Source organism: Bombus bifarius, unplaced genomic scaffold, assembly GCF_011952205.1.
Source record: "Bombus bifarius isolate JDL3187 unplaced genomic scaffold, Bbif_JDL3187 scf7180000009755, whole genome shotgun sequence".
Classification (NCBI taxonomy): Eukaryota; Metazoa; Arthropoda; class Insecta; order Hymenoptera; family Apidae; genus Bombus; species Bombus bifarius.
Window position 1 is genome coordinate 598927 of NW_022885319.1, and position 26761 is coordinate 625687.

General features: G+C 40.9%; 3 protein-coding genes and 1 long non-coding RNA gene across 10 annotated transcripts; 2 read left to right on the forward strand and 2 right to left on the reverse strand.

Annotated features, from left to right (window-relative positions):
* Positions 1-6161: 6161 nt before the first annotated feature.
* On the reverse strand, positions 6162-14471 carry LOC117215615 (basic-leucine zipper transcription factor A). 5 transcript variants are annotated; one of them, XM_033461999.1, is made up of 5 exons: positions 13902-14471; positions 11342-11438; positions 10396-10569; positions 7954-8312; positions 6162-7654 (listed from the first exon to the last, which is right to left on the reverse strand). In XM_033461999.1, exons 1-5 carry the CDS (start codon positions 13911-13913, stop codon positions 6758-6760), a joined length of 1539 nt encoding a protein of 512 aa, XP_033317890.1. In that variant the 5' UTR covers positions 13914-14471; the 3' UTR covers positions 6162-6757. The 5 variants fall into 5 exon arrangements, with proteins under 5 accessions (XP_033317890.1, XP_033317889.1, XP_033317887.1 ...); XM_033461998.1 differs by having other exon boundaries at positions 6162-7657; XM_033461996.1 differs by having other exon boundaries at positions 6162-7660.
* A 48-nt stretch (positions 14472-14519) lies between these two features.
* On the forward strand, positions 14520-20298 carry LOC117215613 (centrosomal protein of 131 kDa). 3 transcript variants are annotated; one of them, XM_033461990.1, is made up of 11 exons: positions 14520-14996; positions 16695-17158; positions 17230-17349; positions 17412-17526; positions 17609-18050; positions 18142-18359; positions 18872-19031; positions 19104-19360; positions 19448-19619; positions 19704-19867; positions 19948-20298. In XM_033461990.1, the coding sequence occupies exons 3-11, from the start codon at positions 17337-17339 to the stop codon at positions 20084-20086; spliced, it is 1680 nt and encodes a 559-aa protein (XP_033317881.1). In that variant the 5' UTR covers positions 14520-14996; positions 16695-17158; positions 17230-17336; the 3' UTR covers positions 20087-20298. The 3 variants fall into 3 exon arrangements, with proteins under 3 accessions (XP_033317881.1, XP_033317880.1, XP_033317882.1); XM_033461989.1 differs by having other exon boundaries at positions 17230-17323; XM_033461991.1 differs by lacking the exon at positions 19948-20298 and having other exon boundaries at positions 17230-17323; positions 19527-19619; positions 19704-19768.
* On the reverse strand, positions 20247-22913 carry LOC117215618 (GTP-binding protein 128up). Its single transcript, XM_033462002.1, has 8 exons — positions 22762-22913; positions 22305-22470; positions 22062-22192; positions 21741-21980; positions 21373-21541; positions 20922-21051; positions 20682-20804; positions 20247-20600 (listed from the first exon to the last, which is right to left on the reverse strand). The coding sequence occupies exons 1-8, from the start codon at positions 22801-22803 to the stop codon at positions 20498-20500; spliced, it is 1104 nt and encodes a 367-aa protein (XP_033317893.1). The 5' UTR covers positions 22804-22913; the 3' UTR covers positions 20247-20497.
* A 93-nt stretch (positions 22914-23006) lies between these two features.
* LOC117215621 lies at positions 23007-24620 on the forward strand. Its single transcript, XR_004489158.1, has 3 exons — positions 23007-23196; positions 24004-24122; positions 24261-24620. It is a non-coding gene; the product is annotated as an uncharacterized LOC117215621 (long non-coding RNA).
* Positions 24621-26761: the final 2141 nt, after the last annotated feature.

Below are 26761 nucleotides of genomic sequence, written 5' to 3' on the forward strand. Positions count from 1 at the left end.
GCGCTCGCATTGCGCTCGTACTCCACCAAATCACTCCGTAATTAAAATACATTTCGCTGATTCGAGCGCGCACACCGCATTCCCGGAATACCGTGTCCGTGTCAGAGGACAGCTATTTATTCGGAGAAAAATTGCGGTGCCTCGAGAGTTTCCGAGCTACATACATCTCGAATCGACGCGACGATTGCCTACATTTCCCTCCTACTCTCTCTCTCTCTCTCTCTCTCTCTCTCTCTCTCTCCCTCCCTCCCTCCCACCCCGTCCTTCTTCCTCCTTCTCACTCCCTATCACACCCACCCCCCCCTCTCTCTCTACGCCTCTCTTCATCTATCGTTTCTATCTTCGTCCCTTCCCCTTCACCGTCCTATTCCACCCTTCTCCCTCTTCGTCCCTAATAAATTAGTAAAGTTGCGAGCATCGAGGGAACAGATGCTCGACGAGCCGAGGGCCTTTACACGCGTGCTTGTATCTTCCTCCACGAATCGAATTGGCTGGAGATAAACACAGCGTCCGACGTAATCCGTTGACACGAAGAAAATGACGTGTTCGAAGAGAAAGGAATCACGTCGCCGTGTAACATCGTGGATCAATATCTTGGTCGCCTGTTGCGAGATTACACCTTCTGCCTTCGGTATTTATTCGGCCGCTAAGAGAACCAAATAAGAATGTCTCTTTTCGCGGCTTAGTTATTCGCCGAGACTAAGGACAGGCAGATAAGTACGCGTGCTTTTTACTGATAACTTTGCGTCGTAGCCAGACCAGCACCGCTGCTAACATCGCGCCGTGTGCTCTTGAAGATGGGCCATCTCGATCATTTCTTCGTCCAACGCGATTAAAAGCCGAGTAGAATTTTCCCCCGTAAAGATAAGAACGGGCGATGCAAACCGAATATCAATGTTCCAGCAGCACACGGATACCAAAGACTCGTTGTTCCTATCCGACTCGCGGCTTTCAGTTTAATGAAAACACATTTCAATCGTACCGGGGATCCAACGACGAGATATACTGCCGCGCGTTTCGATCGCGCGATGTATATAATTTACGATCAAAGAAAATAGAAGACCGGCCGTCCGATATCTTTATTCGTAAACGGGTGAACGAAACGTTTCTTCCTCGGCGCTGAATCGATAAATAGAAATAGCAAAGTCCTCGCGATCGAACGCGGGCTTATCCCGTAGCTTTTCTATCTTACGTCGAGTACCGTTCGGGATCAACGGCGCCAACGTGACTCGTTATTCGTCGTCGTTGTATTCCGCGAACATGAAACGGAGAATAATGAAAAAGAGCCAAACTTGTGTCCCCTTCAGGCACCTAAAATTCCAACGAGGCATCATTCTGTAGGTGTTCCCAAGGTATAAAAGTGCAATCATTCATGGAAAATGTGATGGGTAAGTTGTAAAAATTCTAGACCAAGTTGACGATGCGATGCAATGCGATGGAATATTACATCCCATCTGGTTTTAGCAGTCAGTTATAATTGGTCGTAGTATAATTAGAAACATATTTCATGGAATATTTGCATCGTAATGCATTGCATTAACTTGTCGTTTAATTGATAAATATTAATTAACAATTCGAAGTTTAATTAACAATAAATATAAATACCGATGTTCCTTTACGAAGTAGAGTTTCAATTTTTGCATTTCATTCAAAGTCGGAAAGTTGTCGAGCTCCGTCAACTTTATCCACATTCTTTTTACACCTTTCTCATCAGATTTGCCATAAATGGCTGTACTTTTACATCTTTGGATTCATCGAACGATGTCTTATTAGTATTTTAGGTGCTTCGAGTTGAGTGCCACGAATTTCGTACTTTCTCACTAACCTCTCGACCCGAGTCAGCTGCGATGAATCGCTTAGAACGTCGTGATCGCTGGGAAAAAGGGTGCGAATGATTTCTCACCATAAGATCCTGCGAGTCAAATGTTTGTAAAATGGTACTCTCGAAGCGGCGCCGAGCGAAGCGAATCTTATTCCCTAGCTCGAACACTCTTCGCCAAATTGCCGTCTTTCGTTTACTTAAACGGTTATTCCATTTAAATTGACCGTAGACCATCGAATCTACCGAAGGATTTGTATCTACGACGTGAAACATCCTCTCGAACGAGTTCGTTCAGTGGCTCACGAAAGTACAGTACAAAGTATACATTTTGCAGAGATCGTAAAACTATTTAAGCAGGCTTAAATCATCTACTGCGTTGAGTATGAGTCTCGGTACTCAGTCGGACCATATTTACTATTTAAGATGACCATTTACACTATGTATATTCGTTTTTTGCTAAATACAGGTTTGCGCTAAACATGTTGCAGTTTCTATATATGCACGTATGTATATTTTCAGATTGAACCGATATTTTGTCAATATAACTGTGGCAGTTGCGTTCCATTATAACGCTAATGAAATATCCAAGTGTTTTACATAATACTCTTACCTTCTTAAATATAAATACTCCTGCAAGCCACTGTACGAGCGGTTCCACATACGTTATAGGTTCTTTGTCAACGATATATCGTATATGTGTATATGGTTCTTTATTATTTACATTCTCGTTTATTTGCGCATCGTTCATCAGACACTCGCTCGCAGACACTTGTATACTAGTATGTATGCATGTGTACGTATTTGTGTGTGTATATTCATTTATTTATTCGTTTATTTATTCATTTATTTATTTTTATTCGTATTTATACATATATGTACTTGTTTATATCCCTTCCGTATGTATGCATGTATCATATGTATGTATCTATGTATGTACGTACGTATATATGTATATATACATCTGTACATATACGTGTGTGTGTGTGTGTGTGTGTGTGTGTGTGTGTGTGTGTGTGTGTGTGTGTGTGTGTGTGTGTGTGTGTGTGTCTAGTACTCTGTAACGCGATAAAACGTCATTAAAAAAGTCAGTACATCGTTTTTAACGCTTAAAAAACCTTAACTCGCGCTACTTTAATTTATGTTTCATTTTGACAGTGCATAGTAGGATTGTAAATCGTGATTATTTCTCCTTATAGCTCTCGTCTAACTTACGTGCACGCGTGCCAATACACGCGAATGCACGCACACGCGGCGCCTCATCTCATACGAGGGAAGACTCGTTCTCAATCTTTTTCTCCAACGCTCCTTTCTTTTTCTCTTCTTTACGTTTTTCGTTTTATTTTCTATCTTTTCCTTTTTTCCTTGCCTTTTTTATTCGCACTCCTGTCCTCGCGTAAACCTTATCTCGATCAATCGGTGTATCAATCGTTAGGATTTAATTTAAACACGCTACGCGGCAAGAGATGACAAGCGATGAAAACGTACATACATCGATTCGATGGTTTTCTCTCGCTTTGCCGCACACACACACGCACACACGCGCGGGCGCGGCCGCGCGCACGCACTCTCTCTGTCTCTGTCTGTCTCTCACTCACTCACTCACTCACTCACTCTCCTTTTTTCTCTATCCCTCGCTAGCCTTTTCCCGTAATTCGGCTATGCAGATATACAGAGGTAATCATAATGCGAGGTTACTTATATTCTCCGTCTCGATGTCCTCTTTCTCCTCACCCCTTCGATACCGCGTGCCCCGCCTGCCTCGCTTATCTTCCCGTTTCACGATCGATCTTCTTCGATCCCTTGTCTCGAAACGAAGAATGCCGAATAAAAAGAAGAAAAAAGAAAAAAAAAAAAAGAAAAGGCAGGAATCGCTTCGGGGCGAATCGTCTAGCACGGGAAAAAATCGCAAAACGTGTATGCCATCCTGGGCGAAATCCGATAAAGAAGGCGCGTGTGTGCCTCGTAGCGCGCGAAGGATTTAAGGATGAAGGCTGCGTAAATGAATGACGGAGGCCCCATGTTCGTTTTCAATGGGTATATAGTACCTGCATTATACCAAAAACAACAGTTACAACTTATAACAATCCTTTTATTCCTTTTTATTATTATTATTATTATTATTATTATTATTATTATTATTATTATTATTATTGTTATTATTATTATTATTATTATTATTATTATTCTCATTGTTTTATTCATTCATTTATTTATCCGTTTGTTTATTCAGTTTTAATAATTCATTTATTTATTAATATTTAAAGTGGCACTACGATACGAAAAAACCTGCAAACGGGTTCTGAACGGTAGAAACATCCCTCGGGAGATGTACAAGTCGTGTAGCGTTAAATTCATAAAAGCACATGTAACACACTCTGTTCCACTGAATCGGTCGAAAAAAAAAGAGCATTCGTCGGCACGAGAAGAGAAGTGACATTTCGCACAACAAAAGACGCGCTTCGTTTTACTCTCTCTTCATCTTTCCCTTTTTTTCTACACCCTTTCTCGCACTTTTCCCCTCTCACTCTCTCACTCTCTCACTCTGTCTGTCTGTCTGTCTGTCTGTCTGTCTCTCTCTCTCTCCCTCTCTCTCTCTCTCTCTCTTCTTGATCTTCTCGTTCCGTTCTTTCAGACACGCACTCGTTCTCGCATAACGGAAGATTCGCACAGGCGCGCATTCGAACTTGTTCTCTCTCGCTGTTTCGTTCATCCTCGTTGCCTTTCGTACCTTCACGCTTCGTCTTCCTCGTTCGGTCGAGTTCCCCTCGCATCCAGCCCCCTAGTCGATACGAGAAACGTAACGCGCGAGAAAATCGAGGACGGAACGAGGTACGCGAAGACCATGCCACAAGGAAACGGCTCTCACCCGGAAAACCAAACGAACTGAACCGAACGTTGTTCATTCTATGCAACGTACACACACGTGCCGTTTTACCCCGTTGGTTCTTATCCCGAGCACCAAGCTCTCTTTACGGAGCAGTAATTTAGGTATATATTCATATGTATATGTATGTATGTATGTATGCATGTATGTATGTATGTATGTATGTATGTATGTATGTATGTATGTATGTATGTATGTATGTATGATGTATGTATGTATGTATGTATGTATGTATGTATGTATGTATGTATGTATGTATGTATGTATGTATGTACGTATGTATGTATGTATATATGTACACACACACACACACACACACACACACACACACACACACACACACACACGCACACACACACACACACTTTATGTATAAAGTGTGATTTCTTTGCACGACGCCTTCGCTACATATGTTATCGAATATTTTTCGTCGTGTTCTCGTTCGCAGTGTCAAGTATACTTACAATAGAAATATATTAAAATTGCAAAGTTTCACGGAGTACGCCGGATAAACTTGTCCGTGGCGCGACTAATTCTCTTATGTATCGGTATCACTTATCGTAGCGTAATCGCTAACGTAAATCCTGAATGAGGTCTTCCATATTCCCTATATACCGCATCGCGTGCTGTGTCCTCTGTGTTTCCCTGTGTGTTAGACGACTGTACTTCATATGTCTCTATGTGTATGTGCATGTATAATGTATGGTGTGTAACGTACGTGAATGAAACAACGCGTCGCATGTGGTAGTACGTGCACCGTGTGTTATACATAGCGAGAGCCGGGCAGTTGATTTAATTCGTTTCTTACAAACTGACAAGGAACAAAATTTTCATTTCAAACGACCTGCTTCGAACGAAACTCTCGAGGCTATCTGTAGCGTGACTTTCGACTGAAACGGCTCGCGCTCTGACGATCGAAGGGGTACGAGAATCCTTTGACAAAGTGGAATGTCCGATTCCGACTGCAAGGGACTCTTGCTACGCGAAGCACGATTTTGCCCGTGAATCTTAGGAGAATTTACGTCGGCGACAAACAACGAATAAATCGAGGTGTACATATCCTCTTTCTTTTCGATCTTTCTCTCTCTTTCTTGTGCCTTTTTCTGCTGCATCTACATTCTTCTTTTCAATAACACGGCGCATTTTCCACGATAGATCAGAAACGAATTTTTGGCCGTTCGTGATCATCGTGTGTAGTCGTTCTACTCTCTGTCTCTCTCATCTATATCTATCTATCTATCTGTCTATCTCTGTGCCTCTCCTTTGCTCTCTACGTATTTGTGTTTCGCGACGTTCAATCGAGAGTTCGATTCTAGTTTCCGTCGGTTCGTCGTCGTAGATCGAGCGGGACGAAAAACAACGCAGAACAGTTCGACAGACAGCCACAAACAGATCGAGCCTCTATCTTGTTTCGTTCCCCTCTTATTTCCCTCCTTTCCTTTCTCTAGCTCTCAATTTTTTTTGCTTTTTTTTATTTTTTAGATAGGGCAGTGTTGTGGACGGTTACGGAATCAACGTCCGTAATCCCAAAAATGTTTCCTACAAGTATATATACTATTTAATAAGTACATATTTCAACAACCGTTTTTAGAACTAAGTTTACAAGGTATCGTACGATTTTTTTTTTTTTTTTTATTATAACGCGACCTTCGTTTTATTATGAAAACATTTTGAAAAAAATCACGTTTTGCCGCTCGTTTACCGTCATCCCCGGCCTTCCCACCCACCCCCGATTTTCTATCAAAAAATCTGAGAATGTTCGTGCGTTCGACCCTCCGCCGATTGAACCTTTCTCTATTTCCCGTGTTTTTCATTCGCGTTCTTCGCCCTTTTAAACGTTTCCCCCTCCCTGCAGCTCGATACGTACTATATTAATAATAACCATTAATAGGTGTATAATCTATCTATCTATCTATCTATCTATCTATCTATCTATCTATCTATCTATCTATCTATCTATCTATCTACCTACCTATCTATCTATCTATTTATCTACCTACCTATCTATCTATCTATCTATCTATCTATCTATCTAGTAAAACAGCATCATATTAAAGTCTATCCTCTTCCTCCTCCTCGTTATCCTCGTTATTCTCCTCGGATTCCTCCTTATATCCAGGATGCTCCGAGATCGCGTAATAATTTCCATTGTAAATAACTCCGAGCTCCCGCAACACGTCTCCCCTAATAATAGCCTTAATCGTCCAGTTGTAACACTCCTCGCTCTCGCTCTCGCGGTCGAGCCGCTCGACATCGAGGATCTTCGAGCTGAGCCGTTCGAGGATGATACCGATGTCCTTGATGCTTAAGTGCTTCTGGTCTACGGTGAGCTGATCGATGAGCAGTAAAAATTTCTCCGAGGTCACGATCTCGTCCTCCATGATCGTGTTCTCGGTCTCGGATTCGGAGCTGTCGTGCTCCTGATGATGATTGTGATGATGATGAAGATGAAAGCTGGCAGCCGAGTTGCCGGCAAGTCGGGAGCTCGACTCCTCGTCCGCGGTGTCGCAGAATCTCACGTGACCTTTGCTCAGGCCCGCTCGTCTTGTCCCGTCCGACAGAGAAGAAGGTGGCTGAGGCGAGGGCGTTTGAGTCTGCGTTTGTTGTTGCTGCTGCTGCGGATGCGGATGATGATGCTGTTGCTGATACTGCTGATGCTGGGCATCCTGAATCGGCGATGTAGCCACCGACTTGTGCACCGCGATTCTACGGCCCTCCTCGTGCAGGGCACAGCAATGGAAGTCGCATTCTCCGCTGGCACCGCCGTCCGCTCCGTTGACAGGGCTCCCGTTCCTCGCTACCGGCTGATGAATATGGTTCGAGCATTCCGGCGTGTGGATATGGATGGTAGTGCTGTCGAACGAGTTGGTACCCTGCTTCACCAGACGGCCTGGGATCCCGTGAGGCTGCGGCTGAGGCTGCGGCTGCAGCTGCGGCTGCTGCTGCTGCTGCTGTCGTTACCACGGCGGTTTTAATCGTTTGAATAGATCGAAGATTCGAGGATTTCTCGAGGCTACTACTGTGTGTGTATCGACGTCGGTAGACGCGACCGCGACTCGACGCGTTCGAGGCTTCCGGGCTCGAATCGTGCAGCTTAACAGCGTCCTGGATCTCCATGGAACGTGACATTGGCGCTCGGTGTCTCCTGCGCCATCGAAATCGACTCGTTACCCGGAAACCTCGCGTGAATCGGTTCTACAGAGTGCAAAGAGAGCTCGAGATAAAAAAAATAGTCACGATCTCGTACCATGTCGTCATGATTTATCACAGTGATATGGGGGCTGGTGTAGCGGCTAGGACCAACTTCTGCCGTCAGGTGACCCAGCTTCCCTGCATAGTTGAGCTTGTCCAGGCTGGTCTGGATGACCAAGGGCGGCCGTTGACTACCGCTCAGGTCGGTTTTCTTAGTCGGCGAATACTTGGAGGCCTGCACATCTTGACCTTTCTGCTGTTGTTGCGCCTGCGACGACGTCGATGAACGCTGATCCCAGTGCAGCACCACCGTGACTCGTCCCTTATTGTCCATGATCTTCCACGACGGCGTCTCATCGTGTAGCTCCAGGGCGTGGATCGTTTCGCAGACTATTTTCGGAATTGCCGAAATCGCTGAAATCAATAGACACGCGGGACGTGAGAGCGTGTTAGACTCGTACGCGGCGCTCTACCTATCCTATTTCCACCGTTGGCTACATATGTATATACCGATACAGCCAACCAGCGATACGCAACAAGGTACATGTCATGTATGTCTTGCCTCGCCTAAGTACATTACGATGAACGCGTATCGATCTTTTTCCGGCTCGTTACCGGATACGCGGTAGCCAGCGTGGGCGCCGTGCCGTGTACACCATCCACGTTGTTCACCGAACAAATCGTTATCTGATCGCCCTCTTCAACGAATCTGTACTTTTGTCTTATTGTACTTATGAATCGATACTCCGTCTTTTATTCACGGAGGGCTCGCTCCTGCTCGTCCTCCTGCTTGGCCCCGCTATTATAATTGCGAAACTCACTTTCCTGTGATCCGACCGCGACATACAACGCTGACGTCGACGCTGTCGTCGACGCTGACGTTGCCACCGTCATTATGTTACATGGCTTTACAAATGTTTCGTTTTTTAAAACCTCTTAACTGCATCAGGCAACTTTTCATCCGACGACCTTAGATTCTTCGAATTTGGCGAAGTTTCGAGCCACGTGTACATCAAGTAACTACCAGATCATTCGACCAAAAATATGAACGACGAATGGGCTTCTTCCAGACGAACGACCGCAAGTTGCTTCAACTTGGTTGTCAATGTGTTTACGCGGCGAATTTACAAACAATTCAGAGCGGATCTAGTCGGTGGACAAAACGTTACCTGATGTAAACGAGATTTAAGCTGTCGGTTGCATACATTAAGCAGCTACGCTCGAAGCGATCAGGTCGCAACCGCGTAAAAAATGGACGAATATTTCTTCTTCTCACGACTACAACCTTCAACCTGATCGACATTGTGCTTAAACATCGTTTGCATTAAGCAATATCATTTCTATTCAAATTCCACCGTGCAAACACCGTGTCAACCACGTTGATACGACTTTGAATCTACATGTGGCCGTTCAATCACAAGTAGCTCATTCGTCTATTTTTGGTTGGACGATCTGGCGATTTCAACTATAGCTGCCTGATGCAAAGCGCGGCTTAGATCTTTACCCTACGATCGATCGACGATCAATTTGTTGGAAGAAGACACGTCACTTTGCGATCGGGACAAGCTATACTTCTCTCTCTCTCTCTCTCTCCCCCTCCCGCCGCTCTTTTTCTGCTTCTCTGTAAAACCAATTCGGGTCTATTATATCGTTATTATATTCGTTATTTGCAACCTGTTTACCGACCGCGTGAGAAGAGAGATAAAAACGGTGGTAAAGGCTGATCGCGTTCAATGCGAGCAAGTAAGAGGAGAGAGAATGCAGCGTAGATAATGGAATATCTTATTAATACGGCGTGTCTTCTCTTGGCTTTCGACGAGTCGCTTCGATCATCCTGTTTGTCTACTTTTCACGGAATCCTTCCATTTTGTACTCTTACGGCTATTCACGGTCTATGCTCTAATTTATAGGTTAATCCTATCAGCACGCGTTTCCTCGGTTCTCCCTCTCTTTCCCGTCAAGACAACGCTACCGTGCATAGGTATTTTGAACGACTTTCGATATATCGCAAAACGAATTTTCGCCTATCGTCTTGTCCGCGGCAACCATATACGGTTAACAGAAATTGATGAAAGCAGTAGTTGGTATTTAGTAATTAGTAACAACTGGTATATATAAAGAAGCAATAATCGAGAGTGGATGAAAATTGCATGTACGGGGAACACCCGAGTTAAGCGGCTTTAATCGCATCTACGTTGAAATTTTAAGACAAGCAGAATATGTGTTTCCAACTACATTTTATAAGCTTCTATGGATTTGATCAAGCGTCAGCTATTTATCAGCGATGAATGCGGAATGTATCGCATGTTTCAGTTTCGATTTAACGGAAGTTTCACTTAGGATCGCAGTTATAGGAAGAAGTGAGAAGAATTAATAGATAGAGAAGCATATTCTTCTACCATATGGTTGAAAATACGATAAAAATATCAATGTTTCGACCAGCAGGTATCCTTGATACTTATGCACGGCAGATAATGGTTATTCTTCGAATAGGTACCGGCGCGTATGATGTCGACCCCAGTTGGACACCAGCGTTCACCATGCCGTAACAACAACAGGATCGTATTATTCGCTAGGGTTTTAAAATATTCGCCGTCCTCGACCTGCGTTCCGTCCGATTCCAGAACTACGGAGACATTCTCGTTCTGAGGCACGCCCAATTTCTCCTTACCTGAAAGAGAAGAGAGAAAGAATGAAACAGCGATTAGTCGGCCTGGAACATGATCGATCGACAGCGTTACGTTGTAGCGTCGATTCGAACTACGAACTAGGAAGGAATGAACAGAAAGAAGGGTAGACCGAGGCGAAATAACGAACGAACAAAGTAATGTTTATCCGCTGTTCGAGAGAGGAGTGTCTCACGATGTTCGAATCGAATCTGCCGGTTAATTCCATACGATTCGATTCGATTCGATGGTAGATGCCTCTCTCGGTGAAAAGAATATTCACAATCTTCCTCGCCTACGGTTCTTTCTTCGAGATCTCGTACGAAACGCTTCGTGATCGTGTTATCCGTTATCTTATCTTTTCTTTTCTCTCTCTCTCTCTCCCTCTCTCACTCTCCCTCTCTCTCTCTCTCTCTCTCTCCCTCTCTCTCTCTCTCTCTCTTTGTCCGACAACGGGCGGCGACGATTCGATTCGATTCGATTCGATTCGATTCGATTCGCTTCGATTCGAATAAATGTTCTGCATAAAAAAAGCGATACCTTGCGACCAGTAATCCAATATCTTGTGTGTCGTGAAAAGAAAGAAATCACGTTATGTATATAAATTGTCGTGTATCAGAGCAGCGCTTATCGCGAGAAATCGAGCATCGAAGCAAAGGCGGCTCCGGTTCGGAGCAAAGGTAGAATCGTCGAGATACATTATGTATACTTTCCACAGCGAGCACCAGCGAGTCGTTACTTTCGCTAGCGGTTTCAGAGGGCACGCTCGCTTCTTACCCTGGTGTATCAGTTCCTCGAAATTGCTAACACACAGTCCCTTTCTTACGTTACGCCAGCTGTCCCATATCTTAAAAGGTCTCTTGCTCCGTAACTCCTGCACAGAAATTAACCGATGCAGTTTGCGTTCAAGTCACGCGATTGCGCGAGAAACCTACCAGTTTCATTTTACAAACGCGATCGAGAAGACAAGGTAAAGGTAAAGGACACGACAAAGGATTCGCAGACGGGCGCTAAGGATAGAGTTTGGTAAAAGGAGGCCCACAGAAGAAAGTCAGTTTGGATAATTGGCGCGTTCCAGTGTCGGTCAATGCCCGAGCAATTCGTTGAGTTAGTATCGAAAACAGGCCGGAGAGAGAGAAGCAGGCTAGTTGAGTCCTGCACGTATTGGAAAATAGTAGGTCTATCAATGAGAGGGAATCGCTTTAAACGAGATGTAATTGCGTGTAAAGAAACTGTAAAACCGCGTGCGAGCCGCCGTGGAAAATGCTTATCGCCTAGATGTTAAGTGGAGTGTCAGGCACCGGGTCAACGGGAAAGTAATTTACCCTACGTGTTTTATATGCGGTAACTAAGTAGAACAGACTATAAACAAAGCCTTTCGCGCGCCTCGCCTGGGAAATTATTATCGAATATCTATATATCCTTGCAACAGCTCGCGCTACATATTTTTTCTTCTTCTTTTTTTTTTTATTTTTTTTCACGTCTTCGTTCCTGTTCTTCTCGTCTTTCACTCTTGGGCGAGAAACGACGAGCGAGAGAATCACGGGAAAAAATTTAACGTTCTCCTTGAGAATTTATTTAGAACGCGTATACAACGCGTCACTACGAGAGTGCCCACAGGGAAGAGTTTTCGAAATTTTAGTCGGTCTGGTGTACTCGAGGATAAACGACACCAGCCAGCGCTGTTGGACAAAAGTAGGAGAAACGTGGACATACAAACAAAACAGGGCCAAAGAAAAACAGTCGCTCAAGTCCGTTATCCTGCAAATTGGAGCAAAATTTGTCGCGCCGGTATCGGATTGTCTCAAGAAAAAACGAACGGCATAACAGTTTGTATCCTTCCAGATCGTAGCGCGAATTTAGAAGTGGAACGAAATAAAGAAGCGAAAATTCTTGCTTCGTGCCAAAATTTTCCTGCGATTCTTCGGAACATCACTGGCCTACAAAGCGGGCCCTACATCTAGGAATTCGATGGCTTATCACAAAGTAAAACAAACGTACTTTTTTTTCTTAAACACCTTAGGAGTGTGGCTGCACGATCGAACGCAGAGCATAGAGTTCGAGAACGCGAGAGGGTAGCGATTACTCGATTATCGGGGTTAAGGGGTCTCTGGATCGGGCTACAGGGACTCGCAAACGATATTAGAATAATGCGAGCCAAAGAGGAATATTATGTTTGGGTTGTCCCTAGTTTTCAACAGGGAGGCGCAAAGTGAACAAGGCGCAGACGCAGGCGCAACTTATGGTCGAAAACACTGACCTGATTCAATCATTCTCGGATAAACCGTCAGAAAGAAGAAAAAAGAGAAGAAAAGAAAGGGAGAAATGGGAAAAGGGGAAAGAGAAAGGCAGAAGAAAGAAAGATCGAAAGCTAGGGAAGTAAGGAAAATACAAAGGGGATGAAACGAAGCAGTGGTAAAAACACTGTTAGGAGGTGCAAGAAACGCAGAGAATCTCGGTAACCAGGGCCAGCCGCACTCTCCCTCGTTCGGCGTGTTGCTCTCGTCCAGCAATAGAATTGCACTCGATGCAGTTTCCTCCGGGGCACGATCTTGGTAAACAATCGCTTAAACGCTCCGAACCGTTACACACCGCAATCGAGGCCACGCCGATCCTAAGGGATTTCGCGGACGGAAAGAAAGCATAACCTAAAAGGGCAGCTGCGCTGACCAGCGTACGCAGTCAGATCAGTCTGAATCTCGGGAGAGAAAGGGAGAGAGGCACAGGGAGAGCGAGAGAGAGAGAGAGAGAGACTGACAGAGAGAGAGAGAGAGAGAGAGAGAGAGTGAGAGAGGGAGGGAAAGAGGAAGAGACAGACAGAAAGAAAAAGAGAGAAACAGAGAGAGAGAGAGAGAGGGAGAGAGAGAGAGAGAGAGAGAGAGGGAGAGAGAAAGAAATACAGGATAGTGTTTCGCGGATAAGAACGACGATCGAAAGACATAGGAAGCGGACGAACGTGAACGAGCACTAGATAATCTAGACCTAGACGAATGCACCAGTAGCGGAAGGTATGCGACATTTTCGTTTACCAAAATTGTACGGTTATCATAATCTATGCGTGCGTACGCGCGAGTCCGTGACGCGAATGCGTAACTGGTTGACAAGCATTTCGACATGGTTGGTACACTCGCGAGGAAGGTGCGTACATTAGGACGATAATAAAAAGTAGAACGAACGAGACCGTCTTGTAGGATCGCGGAGAAAAATTCGGGATAAAAATTTGGGGCTACGGAGATGAAGAGATGAGAAGGAGAGGACAGGCGGTGGATGCAACGAGCTCGCGGTTCTACAAAAACGATCGGTAATGAAAATATGAGAATGTAATAGAAATGCGTACCTCTCTTGCCATTACGTCATATCCCTGCAGGTAAGGGACCGTCCCAGCAAGCACTTATTCAGAAGGAACGAGCAAAGAAGCTGCACGTCGCATTATCGTGGCGACGGGATGCTCTCGTGCACTACTGTCCGCCCACCCTTGCTTGCGCTCTCTCTCTCTCTCTCTCTCTTTCTCCCTTTCTCTCTCTCTCTCTCTCTCGTGCTCCCGCTACTTCTCTCTCTCTCTCTTCTCTCTCTCTCCCTCTTTCCCTTTCTCGGCCCGTTTCTCTCGATTTTTCTTGGATCCGCGCGTTTCTTGCCCTTTCTCCTCTTGGTCTTTCGCCTCTCTGCCTGCCTGCTTGCTTGTTTTTCCTTCGATCCGAACCTCTCGCGATCTTCTCGCGAACGTTTCTCCGTCTCGTGCACCGTATACCGAAACACCTTGCGATGCGACACCGTTTCTCTTTCTCTCTTCGTCCCTCTCCGTCTCTCACACTCTTGATTTCGCTCTTACTCTCTCTCTCTCTCTTCCTCTCTCTATCTATCTTTCACTTCCACCCTCTCGTTATCTGTCTGTCTGTCTGTCTTTATCCTTCCCTGTCTCTCTCTCTCTCTCTTTCTCCCTCTCTCTCTATCTATCTATCTATCTCTATCTATCTCTTCCTCTTTTTCCACTTCTTCCTCTTTCTCTCGCTTCTCGCAGTCGATCTATCTGTCTGTGGCGCGCTTCTCGTGCCTTTTCCTCTCTTTCTATCAGTGTCGATTTCTCTCCCTCTTCCTCTCTCTCACTCTCTCTCTCCCCCCTCCCTCCCACCCTGTCTCTCTCTTTGTCTGTTATTCTCTTTTCGGTGTAGAACCTCAGTTCGGAGTGAATCGTTTGGTGGATTTCCGCACTGTATCAGCTCGGTATCGGCGTGGCGTATCGCGTGAGTTCGAATCAACGTGCGGGCCGAACGTGAGCGACCACCTCGCGGGAACACCTCATTCTGGCTGCTCTCTCGCCGTACAATTACCCGATCTAAGATTTCACTAGCGCATATGGGGGCAAATTGTAACAGTGGCTTCCTCCCAGCGGTTACTGCGGCGACTCCTAGTTTTAGATCGATTCTCTCTCGGTGTACGTACAGACACCCTCGCCCTCGCCCTCACCCTCGCCCTCGCCCTCGCCCTCGCCCTCGCCCTCGCCCTCACCCTCGGCTCTCTTTCTCACCACGAGTTCACCCGCAGCAACCTCGCCCCACGACTGACGACCACTATCTCCTCGTGTTCCCTACGATCTATTCCCACTTCGCCAGGTCGCCCCAAACGGTGCTGCCTGCACTCTAGCAACCCTACCTAGCGGTAACGTACGAGCTCTGCATTACCCTCTGCCCCGTCGATATATTCTTAAACAAAATACAGCATGGACACGACGCGCATTGCATTGTTTTCACGGATTAAAATTGAAAACACAAAGGTATTAAAAAATGATACAAAGTGATGGAAATAAAACAAATAATGCTAAAGAACCTAAACACAAATATGTAAAAGATAAAGCATTCGTAGTATTGACGACGACCATTAGCAGACCATTAGCGGACCATTAGCGGCAAGGTGATACGCGCGGCAATCGCGATCGCTGCAACGAATCATTTTTCTGCTATCCATCCCTACTTTCATCCACCATTTATTTATTTATCTTTATCGTTCAAATATTCTTACTGTCGCGTATTAGCTAAAGATAAATATACGCACGCGGCTCATGCAAATATTCGAACGTTTGCAGACATCTTTCGTGAATATATTGCGTACGTTATACGAAATCGTGATTATAGTGTCGAGTCGAACCTCGGTAACCTGTAACAGTGATGGAACCTCGAGGAAGAAAGAGTTAAAATCTTCGAATTTTAGAGGTTTCGATTTATCAAAATTTCCGGGTAGAAGGAAATTCGAGACGCGGGAGCTTTGTACGAAGGCACAATTACATTCACCGTGGTCACCGTGCACGTGGTCGAAGAGCGAAGAAATAGGGATAGACGGCTTGACGTCGTCTTACGTTGTTTGAAACAATCGTGTAATAATTAAAAGAAAGGAGACAATGTGGAACGATTGATTTCTCATATACTTTGACTCACACACAGCATAGCTATAGGTACACTTGGAGTTGCAGAGATCTGACTGTCCTACATTCGATTTAAATTCGAGTTACATTCAAGGTAAAATAATGCATCTGTACACGTGACAAAAAATTCGAGTTAAAGTAAATTATATTTCGACTTTTAGAGTCGGACTCTTCTGCAGTAAACAAAATTATATAGCCTTATAGGGGTTTTCGAGTTACAGACGTTCGTGTTATCAGGGTTCGACTGTATTGGTAAAGTTTGAAACAAATCGGAAAGTATACGTAGAAATTTCAAGATATTTAGTGGAAGAATACATGTTTCACAGATACCGCAAAACTATTCAAACAGTGAATTATATTTTAATAAACGTCGGTTTAATAAACGGTATTCAGTGAGATCATATTTAACTTATTTAGCTTATTATACGCTTAAGATGACTGCTGTTCATGCCGTATACTAATTTTTCACAAACATACGTTTAGACACGATAAATATTTTCTAATTTCTATACACATTTTGAGATTGGTGTCAAATTTAACCAATGTAATAACGATAGTCGTGTCCCGTTGCACTGCTGATGAAATTTCAAAATGTTTTATATAACGCGAATACGATATGTACTTGAAACATTTCTACGTTAAGGTAAGGTAAGTATCGAAATATTTTTGTGAGCCAGTTGATAAAATTTGCGATCAAACGGAATTTCGTTCTAGTCTTCCACTAGTTATTCTATCCGAAGCAAAAGAGGTGAAGTTATTTGATCGCGTTACCTTGACATTGTCTTGACAACCGCAAACGCACCTATAAACAAGGGGTGAAAAGCTCTTGGTCAGTGAATACGATCCTGCTCGAACTTTCATAACAACGGCAAATCCTTGTTCCGTATTTTATGATTAACATCGACCATCCAAGGATCCACGGGAAACCACCCGTGAACAAGTCTCTCCCATCGAAATATGTCGAGTCTAGACAAAAGAAACTCACAGAGGAGAATATCATGTACGAGAGAAGAGAAATCAACGATGATCCCGATGTCATCATGGAGAAAATGGGGAATGCAGACTGCAATCAAAACTTCGTCGAATCGACTGCATGCTCGTTCGAGCAGCTTTGCAGTATGATCAGTGATCTCGAGAAAGACATTGCCGTGACGATTCCAGAAATCGATCAGTTACAGGTTTGAAAAACAATGCGATCAACTTTCTATCCGTTTGGCTCGATCCGGTCGATCAAACTTTCTAATTGCAGCTGAAACCAGAGAAAGACGAGTCCGAAGAGAAATATGTAGCAAATGGAACTGTGTACGACGACCTAATGTCTTTCTTGGCCAAACTCGAAGAGGGTAGCTGATAATAATGTGTTTCACCGGTATTAAGAGCTTTTCGCGTTGTTTCCTTGTGTTTCTATAAATATAGGTATACATTCGACAGGTTCTTTGGATGATACCAAGATAATCATACCAGAGGTAGACGCCACCACCATATTTGGAGAGATATTTGGTAACTTGCAGCCACTGCCTAACAAAACTGTCGTGAACTATGATAGGTAGGTAGCGGTTATAGTCATATAGTCCTATAGTGCTATACCCGCTTGTAAATCGACACTTGGAAACTCTTCCTGTTCTTAGCATTGTTCCAGCCCCTAGCGATAGCCACCATGCGTTTAAAAAGGATTTAGCTACGGCACAGCTGCAACTCGAAGAAAAGAACGCTACCATATCGCTCTTGAAAGAACAATTAAAGACGGAAAGGAGGTTGGCTTGCGACAAGTTGGAAAGTCAGAGGAAGAGCAGCGCCTCCAAACTGCAGCAACAGGACGAGAAATACAAGGGGATAGTTAAGAGACATCAAAAGTTTATCGAGCAGCTGATCTCGGAGAAAACCGATTTGACCGAGAAATGCAATTCGTTGGCGCAGAGAGTGAAAGAGATCGAAATAAAAATGCAACGGGATTTGAAGGCTGCAACAGAGAGGCATACGGTAGAGTTGCAACGAGCGAAAGAGCATTTTGCCGCGGCTGAGAAGATTAAACGGGAGAGATGGATAGAGGCCAGAACGACAAAGATCAAGGTTCTAACTATCTGGTTTACTTGTACGACGCATCGCTACGAAGCTTATCAAAGTCTTCAACGATTTATAATTTTGATTCGTCGATTTTAAGGAAATGACTGTGAAAGGTTTGGAACCCGAGTTACGTAATATGACGGAGCAACACGCCGAGGAAATTCAGAAGCTAAGAAATATACATATGAAAGAACTACAGGACACCGAATTGCGTATAATACGCCATTCTAATCAACAGCTGGAACAACTGCGTCTAGAATTGATGGCCAGTCACGAGAGAATGTTGGCCAACGAGAAGAATATTTTGTGGACCAGGTGTGGAATTCATTTTTAGACGTACAGTGGCCCGCGAAACAATTCGTCCACTTGCACGTATAGAAAACTTGTATGTTTATATCGACGTGTTATATAAAAACATTTATTGAAATTTATTTATCAACGCTAATGAGACGCGACTGCTATGATTGTATTGGCAAAATTTGAACCTAGTCGGTAAACTGTGTACTTATATATGTGTACGTAGATGTTGTGCAACATATTTGCTGTAAACTTATAGCTGGTAAAAAATTAATATACAGCGTGAATAGTCACCTTAAGCATGTAACAAGCGTTAAAGATGGTCCCATTGAATACTAAACTAAGACTTATCAATGTCGTGCACCATTGCCTGTTTTTAAATAGTTTTGCGATCTCTGCAAAATATATACTCGTACCAAATATCTCGCAACTTCTGTATACATTCTTCAGAATCGTTTAAAATTTCTACCAATACCATTTCTTCTGAAACACTAGACTAATGCTGTGCAATTGATCTTTATGCCGTTCAGATACCAAGAGCAGCTGGAGGAGCAGGAAAGCCAATTTAAAGGGCAACAAACGAAACTTTTCCAAGAGTTGCAACGCGACAGAGAAAACTTTACCAAGGAACAAGCTAAACGAGAAGCTGAAATGCAGGCCAGTTTGCAAAAAAACCATTCGCAGTATCAGGTGAAGGTCGGACCGAAAGCTTCGAATATCTGTTGATTCCATCGATTTCTTTGAATCGACGTGAAATTTTAGAGTGAGGTCGAGACTCTGAAGCAGCAACACTCGAACGAGAAGAAGACTCTCGAAGAATCGCTGAAGGCTGAGTGGGAAGCTTGGTTGGTCAATTACAAGAGAGAACAGAACTTACGAATCGAACAAGTCGAGAGTAAGATAAAAGAGGGGTGTAACAAGGAGAGGGATCGACAAATCGAACTTGCTATCGAACGATTAGAAAAAGACTTTCGAAACGAAAGATCGACACTTGAACGAAACGTTGATTGCAAGCTCAGGTAGGTAATTTGCGATTGATTGTCGTTCGATGCCCAAGCGACCTCCATTACACACACACACACACACACAATCGTGCCGTTTTTCAGATCTTTGAGGGACAAGTACGAAATGGACTTGCAAACCGCAATAGATAACGAACAGCTTTATAAAACTAAGTTAATGCAGACGAAGGATAAACTGGAGAAAACCGATGTTCAGTTGCAACACGCGGAGAACAAGTTGCAGGAATACGTATCCGAGTTGAGTAACGCAAACGAGGTAGGATATTTTCTAAAATGGAAATTCGTCGTACAGCAATTATTAGCTATCGAACGTTCCGAATGAGAAACAGGTACCCTTTAGGTAATCAAACGGTTAAGTATGGAAAGAGACAACTCGAAAAAATTAGCGAGGCAAGAAATCGAAGGAGAAAAAAGAGAATTGGAGGAGAAAATTGCTTCGCTTTATCATGAAATCACTCGTATCAATGCGAATAGAGACACTTCGATGACTCAATTACACAGCAGGTTCGATCTTAATTAATCATGCAAATTAATACCTCGGTACTTATCAATTGTATCAAGTACACCCCGTTTTCACGTTTTAGAATTAAACTGATAATGACTCAAAAGGTGTTGACGATCAAAAATTTGACCAAAGAACGTGATGACGTCAAATTAAAATGTCAACATTTGGAAAAGTTATTGGACCAACAGAGAAGAGAATATATTTTGAAAACTTTATAAATAACAATGTTGTTGTTGTTGTTGTTTTGTGACTTATTCGATCACATGTGTATTCCTTTTTATTTATGCGGGTAGGATTAGGTATGCATTTCGTATAAAATAAATAAAACCGTCTCAAATGATTTATGTACCTATTAATAATTTACGCACTTATTAAAACTTCATTTTCAGCCACTTCTAATATTATTCGTACAATATACATATGTATATATCTATATGTATATCTTTTCCTTGTGTATGTCCTTTAACGCATCTCGTGTTACACTATTCTGACCAAAATATTCCATAATTTTGTACGAACAAAAACAAGATAAACTCCAAAATTACGACACTTTTAATTACAGAAGGCGGTCTATAAAAATCTATTCAATAATAATTAATAGTAACTGTACGCCGAATATTTAATAAAAATTATACTTTTTTTACAATCTGTACGACATCCTCGTCACATAATATGTGATCTTTTCCGACTTTTTGTGGTTGATGTTTGACAGACGAACCCCACACAAGGGCACTAAAAATAAGGTAAACAAATAAAAAATGTGTTGGTAGTCAAGAATAAATCATTAGTAATACAATTAGAGCGAATACTTACTACTTAAACTCTTTTGCGATAGATCGGTGCAATTTATTACAAAAGTCTTCAACCGTCCGTTTCTCTCTGTTTAATACTACCGGAGAATTATAATCTGGCAGTTGACCCTTCGGTTTGGTATAGCTAAATATCAGAATCAAATAAACGTATCCATTATTATGCACGATTTATTATTAAAAAAAAAAAAAAAAAAAGGAAAAGAAAAAACTAGTGAAGTCAATCGACCTGAATACTACTTACATTCTGACCAACTGTAAGTATTCCCACATTTTTTCAAGGAGGTCATCAAAGTTCCACTTGTGATGAGCAGAAATAGGAACGCAATGCGGTATTTTATAAATTATATCTAGTTCCTCGATGCTAATTTGATCTAAAAATCAAATAAAGAAGATTCTCATCTGTAATTCAAGCTCTATCATTTTAACCCTGCTGTAGTCCTCGAATTTTGTATATATCTATCTATCTATCTCAGTTTTAGTGTCAATCAAAACAAAAACTTTTAATATTGACAACAAATTTTTAGCACAAAATTCAAAGGAAAACTGACGCTTGTTAACAGCAGTTCTTTCATAGTTTCCTCAAATTTAAGAAACTTTAATAATATTATACAAAAATATAATTTGGCCGAAAATGATTCAAGGGATACAGTAGGATTAAATGATCTTACACGCACGCGCACGAATGCAATTACCTATTTTGTTGAGTAAATAAATACACGGTACGTAGACGCGATTTCCCTCGATGACATCAATTAGATCGTCGGATGTGGCATCATATCGTAAAGTAATATCCGCATTGTGTATTCTATATTCGGACAGAATGCTTTTCACTGTTTCTAAGTCGAGTTCCGACTGTGTGCACTACAACATAATACAACCGTCTTAAGTTCTCTTGCACAAAGTCTTGCGCTCAACCATCTAACCATTTTACAAAAACTACACATGACTCTGTCCAATACAACGAAAGATATACAAAGAGACAGTTAAGTCGTACAAAATTTAAAACGAATCGTATCACGTGTAGTTCTCTATGTTTCTCCTCTCCCTGCCGTTCAATTACCGTGGTTTGGAAATTAATGCCACCTTTATCTTTTTTGCGGAAAGTAATGTTGGGTGGCTGTTTATTTAAACGAAGTCCAAAACCTTCCAATTCGTGCTCTATTAATCTTTTATGTCCAAGCGGTTTCAGTACATCCAGAACAATAAATATCAAACTACAAGTTCTTGCAACTGCAATTACTTGTCTCCCACGTCCTTTACCATCTTTCGCGCCTTCAATGATACCTGGTAGATCGAGTAACTGGAAGATACATTTGACGTTTCATACCATACATAATATAAAGATATACCTATGGTAAAATAGTCGTAATTAATTGGGAACCTGTATTTTTGCACCCTTATACTTTATACAACCAGGAACAGTGGTAAGAGTTGTAAATTCGTACGCTGCAACTTCAGAATAAACACCAGCAAGAGTACTTAAAAGCGTAGATTTACCCACAGAAGGGAAACCTATAATCGTTGTGGAACAAGCACAGCGAAATGAAAGATTGCTCCATTGGCTGTTTGTAAACTTTATGCTTTACGCATTCAGATTTTAGATTTAGATTTCCTTATTACGTACCAACAAAACCTATTCTAGCATCACCAGTTTTAGCTACTTCAAAACCTTGCTCCCCACCACCTCCACCACCTTTCGGTGTAATAAGTTCTCGTCTTAATTTGGCTAATTTGGCTTTCAACAAACCGAGGTGACCAGACGTAGCCTTATTCTTTTGAGTGCGAGCCATCTACAGACAAAGATATATTATAATAAATGTGTTAATAGAGTGTGAATATAAAGCGACTTGCAGACGTTCCCAAATAAATAACAGATAAATGTTCAATTTATATTTTGTGTAGTATACTATTGTAGTATACTATACTACCTTCGTGTAGTATACTATTTTCTTTTGCTTATCACGCCCTTATATCCAATATTACTTTTAGATATGGTTTTTCGAACATAAAGCTAAAAATTAATTGTGGCTGGAAATTTTTGCACGCCGCTGTGAAACGAACGAAAATAAAACAAAGGTTACCTCGGCCTCGATCGAAGCGATCTTTTCCAATATGGTACTCATATTGATAGAAAACGGAAACCTCCTTTAACTTGCGATATACTTTAAATTAAGTAAATTTCTTTTAAGCCCTTTCGCGTTCTTCCATTACAAAACTATCGAAATGTATGTATATATATACATGTATATATATATATATATATACGTTACTGCATAAGACTTCCACGTGCTGACAGGTTAAAACACATGTTTCACTACATACACGACACACACTAACACGCGCAGAGAAGCGAATAAGTACACATAGAAAAGAGAAAAATACAAAAATTAAGGCCAGTTTTCAAATACGAAGTAGATGTAAAATTTATGAACAAAATGAGAGCGGATACGTGGCGACTCTAGTGAAAATGTACGCGCCGGTCTGTGTGTCGGTAAAAGCTGTAGAGTTGTTATTCGGTATGCGCTGTAATTTCTTATACTTGCTTCTATTTCTCGGGCAGTTGCTCGATGAAAAATATTACGTAGCCTGTGGTTAAGTCCATTAACTTAGCTTATCTAGACTAAGTCTATTTTGTGAGCGATTTTTCTACAAAGATGCGTCGTTTAATGTAAAACGGAAAGTTGAATTCTTTCCTGTACAATTCTTTTAAATATTAGATTATTAAATAGAAGAATCGATTTGCCAAAGTGTTTATAGTTTTAGTCGGAAAATTTCGCTGTAATGTAATAATGTATTTGACCTTTAGTTTTTGCTTCACTGTCAACTAGGTTTTAGTTCTAAGATTTGGATCAAGTTTATCGTAAACTCGATTGTTGGTTGGTCGGTGAGAAACAACGAGGAACTTATTCTTTGTCGGAAGTCTTAGCTTTAGACGTTATCTTTAAGCCTGACTTTTAAATGTTAATTTTAAGCTGCAAAGTTAGTTTTAAGCCTTAGTTTTAGTATATTTGCAAAGATCGACGTCCTTGGCCGGCTATATATATGTTATCGTTATCATCGAAGAAAAGTAATGCCATGGAAAGTTTGTATGCGATATTTTTATGCCTGGTATTATATATCACATTCTTAAACAATATGAGAGAGGAACTTTGGAAATTTGGCCTCTGACGATTTGGCAAGACGATACTGAAACTGTATGGAAGACAGGAAAAGTTTATTTCAAAGTACTAGAATATATTTCTACTAGAATAGTTTATCGGACGGAATGGTCGATCTGAACTCTACGTAGTTTATGACCGACATCTTGTCTCTGTCTTGTCAAGATTCAGCTGTCTGAGGAGCGCATGTTCCACGGATGCAGAGTTTTACGCGGTCGGAGCTGCTTAAGATATTTTTGTATCTGGAAGTGTAACATAAAGATATGTTTTGATCGTAGATTCAGGTAAATATAACGCTAAGGATAATTCTATTGGGTTGGCAACTAAGTTATTTGGTGGTAATGACAAAATCCGCAATCACTTAGTTGTCAACCCAATAGTTGTCATATCGGTTATAGGTTATACCGATTTGTTTTTCTTAGCATAAATTGTCGGCGAGCATGGATGTGATGGTGCAACACAGGGGAAATGGACTGTGACGAATAACAAGAAGCAACAGCAGGAGGGTGAAATAAAGAAGGACAGGAAGAAGAAGAAGAAGAAGAAGAAGCGCGTGAATGTGTCAAATATGTAAAAAACATTATTGTAGGTTAGACGCGAGAAGATTTGAAACAAGTAAGAAAGGAATGGAAAGAGAAAAGTAATTGAGCTTTATTTGCGAAGTGGGAATAGAATAGATAATAGGTAATATGTAATGCAATATAATTTTGTGGATGATAGAAGAACTGATTTATTTGGATTCTAGAAGACTAAAGAATAGGTAAAGATGCATTTAGGAGATATATGTGTGCGTTGTTTATTTGACCATTGACCATAAACTGCTAAATTATTGAAATAATTTTTCCAACCTCTCTGCGATACTCGCCTTAGAATGAGAATGGAAACTAGTAAATTTGAGATGAAGATAAAGATGCGTCAGATTTTCGCCAGATTCGAGAATGATCGTTACTCTTTCTCCGTCTTTCGTTTAATTTCTCGATGGCCTAATCGCAGCAAGCTGGAGTCCATACTGAACGTGTATCGTAGTTATTAATCGCGCCATGCGATTTGCCAGGAATTGCATGAAATAAATTTTTATTAAAAAAAAACCAGCTACAATAGATCGAATCATTTTATACCTTTCTACGAAAATTCACACCCACGAAATCCCTGACAAATTCACTCCTGTAATAATTAATTACCTAAAGATTTTTAAAACAGTACGAGTTTACGGTTGTACGAACTATTTTACGAAAAAGATAGTTATCCGACTATGTTAAAAATCTGAGCATAATGGAGATGTACGTACAACAGATACTCACGGGAAAAATCAACGAGACTAATAATAAAATCAATGAATTAGAAAAATAAAAGAGCTATAGGCAAATATCTTATAATATACAGCGGCATAATCTGCAATTTATTATAAAATAATTGATCCGAGCAAAATTTACTATGAAAAAAGGTTGCCAAATATGATAGACATTGTCGAATACTAATCGAATAAAATCATTTAGTTAATTTTCATAGAATTTGATACTTCTTCAAGTCTAATAAATCCTTTGATAGATCTAACGAAGAATATTATTCGCTACATAATTAATATCTTTATCACGAACATCGATGCAAGCGCTATTAAAGAAAGAAGAGGCATTTTATGTTACAGCTATAACGAGTAAATTTACTCGTTTAACTTGAGAGGAATTAAAAAGAACCTGACTTTTAAGTAAGTATTAAATAAGAATTTTAAATATCGCATACAGTGAGTAGGCGTTATTCAAGAAAAAAGAACATTTTATTTTTTAATTAGCACGAGTAAATGAACGAATACCGATAATATAATATAACGCTTAATATGAATTTTATCTGTCTGATTATTTAATACCTTAAATAATTTCATAGTAACGTCATCGACCGCTGTTAGGCTCTTTTCCCTTTTAGTTCAAACTAATTGATAGTCGAAAACTAGTATGAAGGAGGTGTGAATTTAGTCTTAGTTTGTAGAAACCATTAAAATGATAAAAATGGATATCGTATTAAATCGTTAAAGATGCCAATTTACGATAAAAATTAAGAAATCGTTCAATTTGATTTTGTTATAATGGAAAAACCGTCTCCTGTTAAGTCAAAAAATCGTTACCGTTTGATTAACAAACCGACACCTTGTCAAGGTATATAAGGAACACGGAAGTCGCGCGCGAGCTCTTTTGTGCCTGAAATTCCGGAGAGTGAACATCGAAGAAGAATTTAAATATAAGGTAAATAAAACAAAAAATATCAAATAACAACATTGCAACTAGCAATTTACAACGTCTAAACCATTAATTTACAACACTTAAGTTATTAATTTATAACATTTAAGCCATTAATTTATAACATTTAAGGAATTAATTTATAACGTCAAAACTATTAATTTATAACATTTATGCTATTAATTTATAACATTTAAGCTATTAATTTACAACATCCAAGCTACTAATTTACAATATTTAAACTATTAATTTATATCATTTAAGCTATTAATTTACAACATCTAAGCCACTAATTTACAACATTTAAACTGTTATTTTATACATTTATGCTATTAATTTATAACATTTAAGCTATTAATTTATAACATTAGAGCCATTAATTTGTAACTTTTAAACTATTAATTTATAACATTTAAGCTATTAATTTACAACATTTAAACTATTAATTTATAACATTTAAGCTATTAATTTATAACGTCTAGGCCATTAATTTACAACATTTAAACTGTTATTGTATACATTTATGCTATTAATTTATAACATTTAAGCTATTAATTTACAACATCTAAGCCATTAATTTACAACATTTAAACTGTTATTTTATACATTTATGCTATTAATTTACAACATTTAAGCTATTCATTTATAACATTTAAGCCATTAATTTGTAACTTTTAAACTGTTATTTTATA

Coding starts and splice junctions, on each gene's coding strand:
- LOC117215613 (XM_033461989.1), top strand. CDS start 16,871: ATGATTAACATCGACCATCCAAGGATCCACGGGAAACCACCCGTGAAC. Junction 17,159..17,229: donor CAGAAATCGATCAGTTACAG/GTTTGAAAAACA, acceptor TTCTAATTGCAG/CTGAAACCAGAGAAAGACGA. Junction 19,620..19,703: donor AGTTGAGTAACGCAAACGAG/GTAGGATATTTT, acceptor GGTACCCTTTAG/GTAATCAAACGGTTAAGTAT.
- LOC117215615 (XM_033461995.1), bottom strand. Junction 8,313..10,395: donor GGTCGACATCATACGCGCCG/GTACCTATTCGA, acceptor TATTGATTTCAG/CGATTTCGGCAATTCCGAAA. Junction 7,664..7,953: donor TGATAAATCATGACGACATG/GTACGAGATCGT, acceptor CCGCCGTGGTAA/CGACAGCAGCAGCAGCAGCA.
- LOC117215618 (XM_033462002.1), bottom strand. CDS start 22,803: ATGAGTACCATATTGGAAAAGATCGCTTCGATCGAGGCCGAG. Junction 22,471..22,761: donor TCGCTTCGATCGAGGCCGAG/GTAACCTTTGTT, acceptor CTTTGTCTGTAG/ATGGCTCGCACTCAAAAGAA. Junction 21,981..22,061: donor ATAAGGGTGCAAAAATACAG/GTTCCCAATTAA, acceptor TGTATCTTCCAG/TTACTCGATCTACCAGGTAT.